Source organism: Lepisma saccharinum, chromosome 14, assembly GCF_977018435.1.
Source record: "Lepisma saccharinum chromosome 14, izLepSacc3.1, whole genome shotgun sequence".
Lineage (NCBI taxonomy): Eukaryota > Metazoa > Arthropoda > Insecta > Zygentoma > Lepismatidae > Lepisma > Lepisma saccharinum.
Genome location: NC_139242.1, coordinates 76706709 through 76724049, shown reverse-complemented (window position 1 = coordinate 76724049; position 17341 = coordinate 76706709). Strand labels below are relative to the sequence as shown.

The following is a 17341-nucleotide window of genomic DNA, read 5'->3' as shown; positions in this document are numbered from 1 at the left end:
TCTATTGCAGCTTTGATAATTCATGCCAACAGTTTGGAAATCCACTGGTGCTTACACCCCCTTATATGTAAAACCGTAAAAATCTACATTATCATCATCATCATTATTATAGCGTGTGGACTTTGTGTTGACTACACAGGTTAGCCACCTGGGTCTCATGCCATAAATGCTCTACTGACTGGGCAACCATATCCAAATTAAATGCATGTAAGTACACCATGAAAGCAATGTATCAAAGTTAAATATCTTATTTGTAAAACTTACCAGTAGATGTGGACGAGCAGGTAACTTCACGGTAGCCACAGCATCTCTAGAAGGTTTATGTAACATGTCGTCACCTTTAGGGGGAAAAAAAAAAATCAAATATGTTCCTACAATATACTTCATTACAAATGCCAGTACAGTAAAACTTAAAATTGAAGTTTTTCAGGGGTCCAAATTGAAACTTAAAACTGGAAAAACATAAAACCCAGGAAAATTTTATAGCATTACGCTCTATTGGGACCAATGATGAATGATTGTATAATGCAGGAAAATATAAAATTGAGGAATGTAAAATCGGGGTTACACTGTATATGAAATGTTTCAACAAGTTGAAGGATTAATTACAACATGGTAGAAGTGATTAGTGCTAATGTTTCAAAGATATTCATGGCACTATAATTTGGAAGAGCATATTACCTAGCAAATAACTACAAGTTTAAAGAATATTGTTTTAAAACGAGTACCAGGAAAAATATATTTGTAACAATTCTCCAATACTGAACTTTGAATAATGATGGCAATGTATGTGTGTTAAAGATGAAGTTTTTACATGCACACAGACGTGACCATTTCTAATACAGAGTGGTGCAAAAAAATAACCAAAATTAGTAACTTTCAGAAATTTGGTTACTTTTTTGCACCACCCTGTATATACTTCCTAAAAAACTACTATACTCTGTCCCAGGAATCTGTGGAGCATGGCTGCACATAATGCGAGAAGGGCAGAGCAAATCAGTGCATGCTGGTTCAAACTGCTCTCAGTTGAAGTAGTTATCTACTGCAGTAAGACCTGTATTTTTTTTACCCTCCATGCGGCAAAGCTTTTGTAAATACAGGGATCTAACTAATATTTTTTGTAAATGTTGTATGAAAGTATTTGACTGAGCAAACAAACTGAAACAGTTCTATTACAATTAATATATGAAGTCAAGTAAGAAGTTTACCTTCTGCATTCCTCAGCTTAACTACTTCCTCTGTTGGTTTGACAATAGCAACAGTTGAATGAACAGAATGGTTTGTTGTTCTATTGGAAGCTGCTTCGGTAACATGGATGGAACTTTCATTCAAATGGGTCACATTGCCCTCACTAGGACTCTTAGGTTGCACCGAAGTAGTAAAGTCTGTAGTACTGGTTTTCATCCCAGTTGTGTGGCTGCTAGATGTGGACACTGTAGCCACATGCTGAGTCTCGTTTTTCTCTACTTGTTTTCCACCTGCAATTTTGTCCTTCGCCAGCAAAGGATAGGGCATTCGTGCTGGAACCACCATGAGTTTGGAAGGTTGCGACAGGATGCGGCCTGTACGGTCTCCCTGTTCAGCTGCTGTGAAATTCTTCACATCCTTCAGCAACTCCCTTGCACCTTTCACTGCATCGACCTGCCTCTGCATGGATTCTAGGTATATCCTCATAAGGTGCTTGTACGAGAGGAAGTACTGCTCTTGCTCAGATTTTGGAAGTACTTCCATGCAAATCTGTTTAAAAAAGTTAGTTGCTTAAGTATGCACCAATCTAATCACTAATCGTTAGCAATACAAACCTTTTACCAATACAAAAGTAGCCAATAAAAAGTCAATGATAATGTTAGTGTAAATATTAACAATATGCATACCTTCTTGTCTACATTTCTAACAATTTAACTCCACAAAGAAAACTCACTGTGGGCATTATAGTTACAGATCAAAATTTCAAAAACATATTCAAATTAGGAACTAAGTGAGATTACATCTTGAAATCCTGTCTAAGGATTTCAGGTAACAAAAAAAGTCACTTGAGGCTGTGCATAATTGATAGACATGCAAATTTAGTTTTTGACGAAAACACGAAATAACATGCTGTAATGTTTTTTTGTCACGAAATAATGCGAAATGAACTGCAAAATGCGAAATTGACTCAAACACGAAATTTACTGTTTATATACAGACACTACACTTTCTGAAGTATCCTGTGAGTTATGCAATTCATAGAAAATTGATTAATTCTGCTGTAAATATTTGAGAAGCAAAAATGGACCCCTTTACACAGGAATATACTTAATACTCTGGTAACTACATAAATGTGCTATTAGAAGCGATAAGTTTATTTTGTGTAATAAGAGCAGTTTTTAAATCAAATTTAGGATTATATTCACAATTTTAAAACCAAAATGTCATTTTATATAGCACTTTTCATGTGATTATTCACCGCTATAACACCGAAATTTTATTTTATTTACTGCTTTTGAACCCGAAATAAGACTTTGTACAGAAATTTTGCTTTTTTTTACCAAAAATATGTGCCTCTAATAATTGAGGATTAGGTCTCTTCAATACATTCTTACTTATTAAACTTTAGATTAGGGATTTGACTAATCTGTACTCTTTATCGGTATCTGCTGATATCTGTAAAATTACCAATATATCTATAAATATGAGATAATTTATGCTGTTTTGTTGTAATTTTTATGGATAATCTCGATGTCCTACTTTTTAAAAAAGTAAATGTCTAAACATACAACCTCTTGCACTGCAAACAAACTTTATTAAGAATGTAAATGAACCATTCAGGTTCAAGGAGAATTTGGAATTTTATCTGATCTGTAGAATATCTTATCGGTAAATTTTACATCTGTGCTTTATCGGTATCGGCCCATCCCTACTTTAGATTAAAATGTAAATGGGATGATTCAACTGACCTGAACAGAAGAAACAGGAGAAGTGAATCCAGGCCATTCCCATGCTTTGCTCAGGTACAGTGTGTCTTCCACCAAAGTCTCCACAGCATCTACCCAGGACTCCACGGGGATCTGCAGCTTCTCTTCCTCGGGAACCACGAGCAACAGGTCTCCCAGCACTGCCAGGGTTCCTGCACTCCATGTAGATGGGTTTCTGAAGAGTAACGATGACAATGGTCTCCATCACTTCACAAATGCTACATTGCTTACATACAAGATATTTTCACAGGGAAAATAGGACTATTTGATAATGATTGTACACAACAGTAATTCATTCTGATGCCAACGTTAATTTTTTTCAAAATTTCAAATTAGTAATAGTAAAGTATTTCACAACAGCTGCACAATATACATCATCAGGAATTCAAGAAAAAACAATCTGACAAGGTAAAATCTATTGCACTACTACAACTGATTCAAGTTTAGTTTATCAATGTACAAAGGTAATATAGTGGTACCCCCTTTTTACATTCCCAGATTTTACACATTTTCTCGCATTATACATTCAATCATGATGGCCCAAACATACCAAAATGTTACGCAATTTTCCTCGATTTTACATTTTCCCACATCTTTAGTTTGCTCAGCTTGGTCTCCTGGGAAACTTCAAATATCGAGGTTTCACTGTAAATGCACGGATGTATCATTTACACAAACAAATTTTCTACTTTACAACATAATCTACAATTGATTCATTCTTGGATGTAAGATGTATGGACAGTATACAACACTAGTGACAACATTACTAGGGACTCCATGTGGAATGGTTCACATCTGGTCACTTGAGCACCTACAAATAGTTTTTCCACACTGTTACCTTGATATCTTCGTAGTTCAAAATAAGCCTAATTAGATTTTTATAATTTAGTTTACAAGCAGCAACAGAAGGCAGGAAAAACCATTGTGAACACTCAACTAGCTTACAGTTGGAATGGAAAGGGCTCATTAGAAGAAATGTCATGGGTATGGAGCAAGGTCTTTTACTGGCTGATCATTGAGGATGAATGTGACCAGTAAATTTTGTAAGGCACTCCAGCTGTTCCACTCATGTGCAACTTCACCTTTAGCCTCTCCGAACAGGAACTTTTAGATTGCAAGCTTTTCGAACTTGCTGCAATGCACAATAAATCTTAGCTTGAGAACTAATTATAGTAGAGAGGAAATTGTTCTTTTCCAGAATGGCAAGGCTTTTGAGAAAGGTGAAATTTATACATTGTACCTCCCAATAAGGAAAGAAAATTGAATTTTATGCAAGAATTCATTGTACAACAATGGAAAATCTAAATTTTTTACAATTGAATTTGTAAACAATAGTAACAAATAATATTGTTTTGTTATTCCAGTATGTCATACATATAAATGAACAAAAGACAGAACTTAATTATCTGTAGTGTTCAAGAAATGAGATGTTAATTGCTGCCATGTGGTGGTTTAGTTCGATTGAGTTGTGTTTAAAGTCCACTTTATGCACAGATAGGCTAATCGGGACTGAACTTACAGTTTAAAGGGGGATCTGAACCACCATGTGCCTCCCATCAAGTATTGAACCCAGGACTCCTTGATTACAAGGAGACAATGCTACTACTGCACCATCAGGGAGGCCTATGGTTTGTTTGAAACTAGCCATCTGCTAAAAGGTTAAATCAACTTGCCTTTCCTGTGCCAACCATTCATTTCATTACAAAACTTCACACTACAGACAAATGACCTTTTATAATGTTGTAATGGGTTTCCTGCCTAAGTTGAGTTTCAAAGTTCACAAAAAAGGTGAAATCAAAGATATGACAAATAGTCTATGCCTACCCAAAAGCAGCTTTCACTAATCCAAACCAGTTTTTCCTCCACACTTTGTCTCCACAAACAATTTTTGATCTCTGTTCTAGAGATTCCACATAAAACCTGAAGACTTTAGCTTCTGTCTTTGATAAAAGGTCATCACTTTGAAGGAAATACACCAAACTTCCCAGTGTGTCCAACTCTTGTAGGCCCAGTTTGCCACTCTCATTCTGGAAGAAATTTATGCATCAACATCTTTACAACATTCAGTTTCAAAATACAGTACATTAGTTTGTTTGAAATCATGCACACATTTTTAGAGCAACTTCTGTTATACACCAGCATGTGCAAGTCTACTCTTCATGCTAGTAACACCTTCTGCAACCTATGACGTGCCTAAATATTCTCCCTTACATTGGTTTGTCTATAGTTTATCCAATGTTTGCTATTCAATGTATAAAGAATTAAACTTGCTAGAATCTTGACAAGCATTTCCATTCTACTTAAACTAATTTTAGAGCAAATTTCTGGTTGATAACTAAGGGGGCTATGTTTCTTGAATGCATAAAAACATTAAACTGACTAAGCAGTTCAAAAAAGACAGTTTTGCAAATATAGTGGCATGAAGAAAAAACAGGCTAAAATAGGTTAAGATTGTAGTAGCTGTCCAAGAATCAATCCTCTCGGCTGATTCCTACAAACAGTGATGTCAAGTGTGAAAAGTCACTGAACCGAGATCAAACTGTTGTACAAAAAGCGATCGAGACCTGAACCTTGCACTGGGTATTTCCTTTGTCTACATGGATGTTCTTTAAACAATAAACAAGAAAAGTGAGTTCAGTATGGAGAAAAGTTTTTGTACCAGGTAAAAAAGAAAACAGCTATGCAATAATTTTCAATATGTATCGATGTACTGTGGGCCTCTGAGCAACTGAACTGATGAAAGGACTAAATTTTTATGCATTACAGACGATCTTTAGGGTTAATTATGGCATATTAATAAAAACTCATTTTTTCGAAATTATGAGGTATACTGGCAACATTGATCATGTCAGGCCAGTACCAGGTGTACGAGACATCTGGATATGCTATTCAATCAATGGGGAAAAAAAAAAAAAAAAAAAGTTAGTTTGCTGCATGATAAATTTCAAATCATCTGGGCATTGATTGAATAACACAGCCAGACGTCTGGCATACCTGGTACTGTTCTGAAATTGAGATGTACTAGAAATATTGCTCATTAAAAAAGTGCCATAATTAACCCCATAAATCATCTGTAATGCATAAAATGTAAAAAATTATCTTTTATCAATTTGAGAAATACCCAGAGAGACCATAGATAAACATCTAAAATTATTCCAAACCCATATTTTATCGGCGTTTTTACTTTGCACAAAAACTTTTTTTTTTCACCTAGTAACTTTTCCCTCCACACTGAATGTTCATGTAGAGAATCATTTTCTTGTTTACTTTTTCTATGTGGATATTTTTAAAACATTAAATATTCAGTGTAAGGTTTGTCTTTTTTCTTTTTTTTTGTACAAAAGTACATTCGTTCAAAATCTGTTGCATGACTTTTCGGGACACCCTGTGCAAGATGATCAAACTTACCAAGTATGCAGCTATGAGTTGCTTGTATTCTTTGTGCTTGTGATGAGTTGCTAGCAGGAGCTCTGGAAGGTCTAGTTTCCCAATTGTGCTTAAGATTCTGTGAAAACTATTTTCCTTCTGGATATCTTCTGAAGGGAAACTTGCCATGATGTATCCTGAAACAGAAGATTTTAAACTTTTAGAACAGGAATTTTTCCCATTCACGCTTCAACTGTCATGTACATAAAAAAACAGCTATGCGACAATTGGGGGTCCAGTGGGAGTTTTGTCGTCTCCAACTTAAAGTAATTGCCTTTCTTAATATGCAATTTTAATACTTATTGAGTGCAACGTCAGCAAAAACCTGCAGTTTAACCTCATGTGTTCAATCTCAATTTTGGGGATATATCGTACCAAAACTCCTTCATATGATATGGCTTAAGGTGAAATCATACAATTTGAGAGGAAATAAGAAATTGTGTCTTGATAAGAACTACAAAAATAACAATTATGTTCTGTATCTCAAACAGCTATAATTCGAATACTGTGAGATAGGTAGTGATAAAGTTGTTAAACCAATTTCAAATTCATATATAAGGATAATTATTTAAGAACTCCTAGTTGTATAGATGAAAACAATTTTATATTTTTTTATGCATTTTTAAAATTCTAGTAGTTTTAGGTTATGTTTTGCTAAATATTTTCAAATGCTCTTGTCTATATTGTGGTTTTGGATACATTGAAATATGTAACTTTGTAACCTGTAATACTGCTGTATTAAGGCTGTAAAGCTGTTCTCTGCAGTTTAAAAACACTTAAATAAATAAAATAAATGTTATCACAAAGTTGTTTTTCACAAAACTGGTAAAAAAAACAACTAAACTTCGATTTTTACATAATTTACAGGATATTTAAGACTGCACAAAAGTGTCTTGCACCATCTTAGAGACCATGAAAGACCAGAATGCCAGAAAAATATCAGCAGGCACAGGTAAGCAAATTTCAACAGATCCTTGGATATCAATGCCACTGGTATTATATCATTGCATTGCAATTATAAGTTTCGCGATAGTAAGTTTTTTCTCGTAAGTTGTTTTTTTTCTGGCGGTCACTGCCAATTCCTATAAAGCTACGTGCTATTATATTTCAGTTATACGATTTTCAGATATACAATTTTTCCAGTTACGTGTTTAGTACCAACAAGGAAAATACTTCAGTTATAAGTTTTAAACTCTGCTTACCAGAAAGAATGCTGCTCTTGGAGTTCAAGATTTCTGTGATAACATTTGCCACCCGTTCCCATACAGGTTGTCTTGTCAGCTGCAAACTTGGGACCAGACTACTTTGAATTCTATTTTTGTCCCTTCCATCGGAGAAAAGGGGAGGGGCTATGCACTCTAACAAGATTGGGCTGTGCTAAATAATCCTGCTTTTGTTCTTCGCATTGCCTTCCTCAAGTCTTATCTGCCTGAAGCAGATCAGAGATTGATATATTTCAAGCTGTCAGACAAGTCACTGGTGCCACATTTCCCAGCCTGTCTTAAACATTACAAACAAGCTGAAGGAAGGGAGGGGAAGTCAACAGCAGCCTGCAAAGGGGGGGGGGGGGGGAGTTCAGCTGGGTCTTATTAGTCATGTTTAAAGATAATAAGGTTGTTTAAGACTGACATTGCAGTACTTGATTATGTAAAACTAAATCGCAGATGAACGAATTACTGAACACAAGACTTATTTTTAAGTGTGAATATTTTTGAAGTAAAGCAGTGATCATACACTGTGCCCTTTTCTTTCTGCAAGCGCCATTTGAAATTAGCACTTTTTCCCCTTTTGTTACTATGGGATAAATTGAAGATCAAAGGCTATAACTGCTCAACCACTGCATCTTTTTTAAAAATTTAAATTCTAAATGTAAGAATGAACAAAAAACAACATTTTAAGTAACTTCCGATAATTAAGAGTCCAGGGGGGAAGTGAGGGCAAAATCCCAAAGTTAGAATTTCTGTAATTTTGCAAAATTTTTGAACGCCGTAATTTTAATCTTTTTTTAAAAAAAATTGCAGAGGAAGCATTACATATGCTCCTAGAGTGGTCTTTGTTGAGTTTCCCTCAGATTTTGGTCCATCCAGCATCCATAGAGCCGATGCTAGAAGCAAAATTCCGTAATTCCCCAAAATTTCCAAATGCCGTGATTTCAGTTTTATTATTTCTTTTTCAAAGTTGCGACACGTATACATATCCGCATACAGTGTTATTTTGCAGTGTTTCCCTCGAAATTCGGTTAACCCAAATTATTGAGAGGCACAATGTATAAATATTACCTTCGCTAAAAGCCAAGTGTTTAAGGAAACAAAATTTCCTTCTCTACGACAATTAGTTCTACAGCTAAGATTTTTTTTGTACTAGCAACAAGTTTGAAAGGCACAAAGGTGCCAGCTTCAATGGGAATACAGGCACGTGAGGCTCCGTCCACTAAAGGTTGGAAGTCCACTTTAAGCACCGAAGGCTACTCGCGACTGGACCTACAGTTTAAAGTGCCTCTGCCGGGTATCTAACTCAGAACCCCTTGATTACAGAACTATGACGTTACCATGACACCATCAGGGAGGCAAAAATAAATTTATGCGTAACCTGCCCCCTCGAAAATCCTGGGCATGCCACAGATTCTTAGTGTTCAAAATAATTAATCTTGTGTTACCCACCAGATAAGTGTTACAATTTTGTTTATCAGAAGGCAAGACAAGAACTAAAAATTGCATCCTTTATGTTGGATGAGTCATTGCTGCTGCTTTGGAAGAGCTAGACCTAACACTGGTGCCGGTAGCAGGCTCCCTCCAGACAGACTGGCACCAAGGCACATGTGGCGGAATAGAATGTTCTGCACATTTTCAAGATAAAGCACTTGAAGACAGAAAAGCTGGACTACCACTTTCATGTTTTTTTTTTTTAGTCTGCAGCTTGCTTATTCCTGAATCAAGTTACAGAAAGGGGGGAAGGATTATTGTATTGTAAGGGACACAGGAGCATTTCATATGCAGATAGCTGCAGTAAAAATCAGGCTGCTTCGTGAATACCCTTGCACATTGGTGTGCCCAAGAAAGGGGAGGGGGTTGGTCGGAATCTACTCCCCTCCCCATTGGCCCAGTATTCCTAAAAAAGAACGTTTTAGGAAGGAGAAGATTGCAAAATTAGGGCTGACTACTAAAGAGTATTTAAACCGCTCCCTTTCAAAAGTCATGGGCACGCCACTAGCCCTGCACAGCAGTTTCAGATTAATTAGCTCTTGTGAGAGGAGATTAGACTTTTTTCACTCTTTCCTAAACCAATATCTGACAACCAGGATTGGCAAATTATTCTTACTTTTCTCCCGGCAAACAAGAAAGGTAAGTTTTCCAAGCAAGTTCCCCCCCTGCTCCCTCTCCCCCTTCTACTAGGAATTAATACATAGGTAAGGAAATGTGAATAGCGATTGAGCCATGTTCTCAATTGTCGGCATAAGTTCTCGTGGGGTGAGGCACAACAAGACACCAGTCACACTTTTAGAATGTGTTAAAATGCTAGAGAAAGCAGCATTTAATCACTATCGTTTTGGCAATAGTTAGCTTGTTTACCGCTTCTAAGGCAAGAGTTCAAGGTCACATTGTGACTGAATAGGGTGTTACAAAAGCGAGGGAGATGTCTACTGGAATATGGGACAAGCTTCTGGCAAATTTTGTTATCGGCAGGGTTTGGAAAACTTATAAAGCAGGGAAACTATACTGCTTTTCCGGATTCTCTGGAGTAGCGAAACGCAGAGGGTAAAGCTTGTGGGCGGGGCCAGACTAGGTGGGGAAGGGTGCAGGATGACAGCAACGAAGTGCTGCGCTGTATAACTGCCGTAAAGCAAAACTCTTTCTGCTGTCAATTTCTTCTTTTATTCTTAACAATGGCCAGTGTATTGTTTTACACAAATAACAAATAATATTGCACGTTTATTTGTCTTTTGATGCTACGAAGAACAGAAAAGAACTAAAACAAATTTAAACATTTTCAAAAAACATGCAAATAACCACAAACTATGAAACATGTATCAAAATGTGTTTTAAACAAGTCTGAAAAACATGTTTCAAACACTTTGTTTTAAACATTTGTAAAAAAAAACAAAGCCATGTGTTTTAAACTTTTCCAACAAGTTGTTCTCAAACACATTCAACACTATGAGTCACTCTCCTGAATGCAGAGTTCCCGTAGACTTGCGAGCTGACATGTTTACTACGGAACTACTGGACTGCAAATAAGCCCCATCCCCATCATTCATTGGACGAGGCGCACACCCTTCAACATGCGCATAGAACGCGTTCGCGTTTTCTTACTCCAGAGAATCCGGGAAAGGAATATAGAGTTACAGTAAACACAAGATCGAGATAAACGTCCTAATGTTCAGCATAGTTTCTTGCAGGGAATTGACTGAATCGATCAAGCAGGTAAACCTTGCTTGTACCCCTTTCACCACCCAGCACCTTCGTGTCCATTTCTCTTGAATTTACAATAACGATTTAGAACAGATTAGTGCAATACAGCAAACTTTGATGAATATGTAGTACTCCTTTTCTTTCTTTATGTACTTAATTTTAGCATTTTAATTTCAATAATAGGTTTTTCTCAGTTATACATTTTTACCCTTCTGTCCCCCATAAAACATAACAGATTTCACTGTATCTGCCAATGCAGATATCGGCTTAGCCCTAATAAACGCCATTGATTTGTCAGAATTTTTGCTCTCATTAAACAATCAGTGGCTTGCTAACTTTTGTTTCAGGTGTACTACTGCAGACACCAATATATGGTGAAGTCTTCTGTGCACCATGCAGCAACATTGACCCCATAAGCTCCATGCTGGGGATCGCCAATAGTTAAGTCTGAAAATCTGTTGATTGAATCAATGACCAATGCAAACATACCTCCAACTGCTGCGATCTCCATAGGTTCCAGATATGAAAGTAAATCTGATTTGCCATCTCCCATCTTCATTAAGCTCTTCACTTTTAAATGCTTCAAGAGAGCTTTCTGTCCACAGTACTGCAATTCCTTTGGAAAAAACTGAATAAATAGTTTAGTTTTAGTTTTACAGCACATCATAGATCAGCAACAACTGAATATTATGGAACTTCTGATACATTCACCAAATTGATTAATCTAAAACTCATCACTAAAATTACGGATGGGACCGATTAATCTGTAGTCTATCTGTATCTGCCGATATAGGCATATCGGGGTATCTGTAAAATTACCGATTTTACAGATCCGATATATCAATAAATATCTGATAATTTAGTGCAAAATTTTGCCATTTCGTTGTAATTTTTATGGATTATCTCCATGCCCTACTTTCTAAAAAAAGTAAATGTCTAAATATGCAATTTCTTTTGCACTGCAGTCACCTTGAAACATTTATTAAGGAGGTCAATGAAACTTTCAGGTTCTTCAAGAACCATTTCTAATTTTTTATCGGATCGGTAGCATATCCGTTATCGGTGAATTTTATATTTGTACTTTATCGCTATCGGCCCATCCCTAAAATAAATAACTGCATACTCTGCAAATATCTACACACTAAGAAAAAAATACTTTAGATTTGGATTTCAACCTTTGGACTCTTTGGGGAGGATTGTAAGTTTAACCTGTTACCAACAGCTTGTAACGACCCTGCGAGGTCGCCACATTTAACAGCCCTGCGAAGTCGCAGTATTGTGTTTGTTGGGAAGGTATGGATGAATAATGCATGCTAAATGTTTAAAATGTGTTAACGGATCCACCTCTACGGTTATTACTTTCGCTTATTTTTATTTGACCCTACGTGGTCGCTGTATTCTGTGAATGTTAACGGGTCCACCTCTACGTGGAGGAACTTGGCTCATGGTTAGACCTTGCGTGGTCGTTGTTTTTGGTAAATGTTATCAAATATTGTGACAGGAGAATTAAAGGTTAAAAACCTGAAAAGTGGAATGTGAAATGAAAAAAAATTGTAAATTAGCTCAGCGAGAAGCACTCTTTGAAATCAGTAAGTACTAGGCAGAAAGGCCTGGAGTTCAAATTCTGAGTACAGTGTGAAGGTTTATGACATGAGATTGTTAGCCATTTTTATTGTCATTTATACTGTTCAATTTGTTGATGCAAGTGAGTGGTAAGGGTAAAGGTAAAGACACTTGAGTAAGTGTGCTAAAGGACATCTTTGTGATACGATTATAATAAACTGTTACATATATATGTATAAACCTGGTTTAGTCTTTCTTTGCACCTAGCAAGCCCTGCGATATTTCTGAGTCCTTGTACTACGACTGAATCAGTTAGCACATATGGGTAACTTTTGCCGACCCTCCAACTGCAGTGTTTAGCGTGTTGAACGCAGCCAGTACCAGTACTCCTGCGCCTTGGTGCTGAGCACTGCGTGGGTGGACGTTGCATAAAGTTTTGGCGTCTTAACGTGGGGCCCGAGAGATTGTAAAGACTGAAACCAGCAAGCCAGTGGGAGCCTTTTAGCTACAAGGACTAGAAAGGGCTCATAAGTGTCAGTGTTCTTCCAAAGAATTCACGAAGGTGAAGATATAGTGTCGGTAGTGGAAGAAACCATAGACGGTGTGCCAAAATGGAAAGGGATGCGTCAAGTATGAGCTTAAGAAGCAGAGGGAGGAAAACCGTAGATGAAGAAACTGGGTTCGGATGCTGTGAGGATACCGGAGGAGAGAGGGAGTCTTTCCAGTGTTGCCAATGTCTACAGAAGTTTCATTGGAAATGTGAGGGGCAAGAAGAGACCTCAGTCTCCACTGCAGAGTCCAGATGCAAGACTTGCTCATCGGTACCCTTGATGGTTTTAGGACAAGAACCAAGTGCTCCTAGTACGACCCCATCAGACCATTGGTTATTAGAATGGCTGATGAGAGATAAAGAAGAGAGAAAGAAAGAAAAAGCGGAGGAGGAGAAGCAGAGAAAGAAAGATATGGCTCAATTAGAGAAAGCTAGAAAGAAAGAGAAAGCAGAAGAAGAAGCTAAAAGAAAACTAGAGACACAAGAATTTAGGTCGCTAATAGAGTCTCTAGAAGAGAAGAGAGAAATGGAAAAACGTGAAGCAGAAGAGAAAAGAGAAATGGAAAAACGCGAAGCAGAAGAGAAAAGAGAAATGGAAAAACGAGAAGCAGAAGAGAAGAGAGAAAGAGAATTAGAGACTCTCCATGCCTTAGTTCAAGGTCAAGAAGAGAGGAGACAGCAAGAAGCTGAAAGAAGCAGAACAGAGATGCGAACACTGTTCTCCCAACATAAGACAGACCAGTTAGAAAGTCTTAGGGAGGAATTAGATAAAATTAGGATCTCTTGTCAGCTGGAAGTAGTGAAAGTAGTGGAAGAACAATTAGAACCTTTAGCTGTCTGGCGTGGTGAAATGGAGCAAGAGCAGGAACAAATGAAGAAAAATTTAGAGGTCTGTCTGCAATTGGTAGCTCAGTCTACGACGGAAAATGGAAGTGAAGAACCAGAGAGAGTTAAGCAGATAGAAGCATGTATAGAAACCATAAGTTCAGCAGTAAAGACTCTGAGTGAGCAGACCGTAGTTATGGAGAAGGCTGTCCAAGAACAGAAAGTAGCTGCAGAAACGATGGCTAAAGCAACCGGCGAAAAGGTGAACTCTCTTCGCGGAGAGACACAGAAATTGGAGGTATCTCTTCGGCAAGAAATACAGGAGCAGACTGGGTCTATGGTCAGAAGAGTAGGCGAACTGCAAGATAAAATTGAACGGTTGCAGCTACAACCGGGAGTGCCTTCTGATGTTCTCCCAGATTCCATTGAACGAAATAGAAGTCTGAATCCTGAAGCAGCCTCTTATGAACCTCCTAGAGTGGTGCAGAATCCTTTCTATATGGGAACCATTCAATCGGATAAGCGTAAGCGGCCTAGAGAAGCAGATAGTTCCGACGGGACATCTCCTCGGCGAAGAACCGAATTTAAGATGCCTAGAATGTCTGACATCGCACACATCCCCAAGTTCAAGGGTGATATCGAAGCTCAGTCAGCTGAGAAATATCTTCGTGAGCTCAATGTAAGCTTCGAGCTCATGCAAGTGCCTGACAATTACAGACTCGAATTGCTACCTAGAGTATTCACAGGTAAAGCTGAACATTGGCTGGCAGGTAACAGACAGTTTTGTTAGCTATGCTGATTTCTGCATTAAGTTTAAAGAAGAGTTTGCCTCCGAGAAGGCTAAGCAGAGACAATTAACAGCAGTAAGAAATAGAAGATATTCCCGTCCAGTACATGAAAATATGGAGAGCTTCGCTTGGAGCATTTACGCCGCCTATAGGAATCTAAGTGACAACTTCAGCGAGAGCGAGGTGCTGAATTTAATCATAGGTCAGTTACCTTATAGAACTCGAAATCTCTGCCTTGCGCACTCTCCCCGAACAGTTGACGAATTGACCAGTTTCCTCAAGGACTTTGAAATATATGATGATCCCGACTACTGGAGAAATAAAGAGGACTTCAAAGGTAAAGAACTTCCCCATAAGAATTTCAAAGTGCGAAGCATTGAGACCAAGGGTGACACTAAACCTGAAAACTCTTGGAGCACTCGGAATTTTAATAGATTTGGAGGTAACAGAGGACTGAACCGTAACCAGAATGGTCGATGGGAACCTTATCGACCAAGTCGAGGGCCAGATCGCAGATTTCCCAATTGGAGGAGGAACAATCAGGGACGCAGTAGTCCTAATTCTCCTAGGCGATCCTCACCTAGAGAATCGGGACCAAGGGGAAGACAGTCACCCTCCAGAGAAGTTATGACCTCTGAGCAGGAGGGAGCCCTAGAAACAACCCGGGACTTCTTGCATAATCAAAGGTCTCAATCCTGCCAAACAAACTAGATCCTTGTCTAGGTGCTTCGTTCCCATTTAGGCAAGGGGCCTCGGAGGAGCGACCTGATACAACTATCCATGAACTAAAGGTTAACTTTCAACTAACTGAAACAGAAGAAGTAAAATTACAGAGTGAACTGAAATCAGCAAGGGAATCGAGGATTAGATATAAATCACCAGCAGTGGCTGCAAAGTTAATAGATATACCAGTGACTTGTGTAATAGATACTGGGAGCGAATGCTCTATTTTAAGTTATGAAGTTTGGACTAAGTTAAAGGAACAAATTCCAGGTATTCAAGTGCAGAAGGTTCCAGAGATAAGATTGGTGGATTTTTCTGGGAGCCATAGGAAGCGTGTCTTTGGCAGCAGACGTGTGGAACTGGAGATTGAAGGTATGGTGTTCAGTACTGAAGTTTTTATATTGAGAGGGTTTGTTACAGATCTTCTTTTGGGCATGCCATTCTTGAAGCAGCACGAGGCCGAGATAAATTTCAGAAGAAACTCGGTAAAATTGTATTTTGGAAAAACTCCGGATCAAGATGTAGGGAATCCACTGGATGTTGAAATTGTGCGGTACATCCAAAAGGTCCATGAAAGAGACGAAGAGTGGATGTATAAACCGACAGACCTCAAGGAGAAGGTCGAAACTATAGACATTCTGAATGATTCCCAGAAACAGGAGTTGCTGCAAGTGCTGAATCAATATATAGCAGTGTTCTCAGAGAAGCCCGGTACCATGGAAAGTGCAGAATGTGAGATCCTTTTAAAAAGTACCGAACCAGTTCATCGCCCGCCATATCCAGTGCCGCTCTCGAAAAGGGCCGCTCTAGAAAAAGAACTCAGCTTGTGGAAAAGCTGGAACATTATTCAACCATCGGTATCACCATATCTAAATCCATTACTAGTGGTGGATAAGCCCGATGGTAGTGTAAGACCGTGCCTGGATTTTCGACTATTAAATGCTATTATGATTGTTCCTAAAAGCTCAGTGCCACCTATTGATGAGTCATTGCAGAGATTTAAACAAGCCCAGTATTTTTCGAGTTTAGATCTAGCTTCAGGCTATTTACAGATTCCTTTGAAACCAGAATGCCGAAAATACACTGCTTTTTCGTACAAAGGTCGCCAGTACGAATTCTTGAAGATGCCTTACGGCTTATCTAATGCTGTGTCTACCTTTGTGTCAGTTATGCATACAGTTTTTGGACCTGAAACTGAAAGTTATCTGACAGTGTACATAGACGATATTCTGATTTTTGATGTGGATTTCGATAGCCATATCCAACATATAGAAGAGGTGCTCCATAGGTTAGAAGAAGTTGGACTCAAGGTGAAACTTCGCAAATGTAACTTTGCTAAAGGTGAATTGGTTTATTTAGGCCATTTAATTTCGGGAGATAAGATTAAAATAGACCCGAAAAAGAACGAAGCCATCCTAAAGTTTCCACTACTTAAAACTAAGAAAGATGTCAGGAAATTTTTGGGGCTCGCAAATTGGAGACGGAAGTTCATAAAAGATTTTTCAATTAAGACAGAACCATTGCTTAAGTTACTCTCTAAGACCGCTAGATGGAACTCACAAATAGACAACTGGGATCAAAAGTTATTCATGGCAAGAGCTAGAGAACGCTCCAAAAGTGAGAAAAGGAAGTTTAAAGTAAAAGGAAATGCATTCCAGTTGCAAGAAGGTGACTTTGTTCTTGTCAGGAACCATAAGCTGAGTTCCAGAAGGAATAAGACAATCGCCAAGCTATTTGAGGTGTTTATTGGCCCCTATGTCGCTACGGATGTTCGAAGCAACACTGCCCTGCTGTTGAACCCGACGAACAAGAACCCAGTCGACAGAGTCAACTTCGACAACCTTCGTCTTTACAGATGTTCTCCGGAGCGAAGAAGAGAAGTAGTAGGGGAAGAAGAGGACCAAGTGACTTTAGTGTAGAAGAGACAGAGACTCTTACCTGGTTGATCTTTAATATTTCCAGTAAAATTTTTTTCAGAAATTGTAAGTTTTAAATTTCTACCAAAAATTTTTGGCCCGAGGAAGGGGCGTATGTAACGACCCTGCGAGGTCGCCACATTTAACAGCCCTGCGAAGTCGCAGTATTGTGTTTGTTGGGAAGGTA

The 17341-nt window shown here is 38.2% G+C and overlaps 1 protein-coding gene across 1 annotated transcript in view; it reads right to left on the bottom strand.

Annotated features, from left to right (window-relative positions):
- LOC145999053 (uncharacterized) overlaps positions 1–17341 on the bottom strand; it is a 100133-nt gene that overhangs the window by 12691 nt on the left and 70101 nt on the right. Inside the window, exons 13-18 of the mRNA XM_083135996.1 lie at positions 11279–11417; positions 6363–6517; positions 4779–4981; positions 2937–3129; positions 1209–1737; positions 265–338 (exon numbers count right to left, since the gene is read on the bottom strand). Of these exons, the coding sequence (XP_082992122.1) occupies positions 265–338; positions 1209–1737; positions 2937–3129; positions 4779–4981; positions 6363–6517; positions 11279–11417 (1293 nt within the window). The remainder of the gene's footprint in view (positions 1–264; positions 339–1208; positions 1738–2936; positions 3130–4778; positions 4982–6362; positions 6518–11278; positions 11418–17341) is intronic.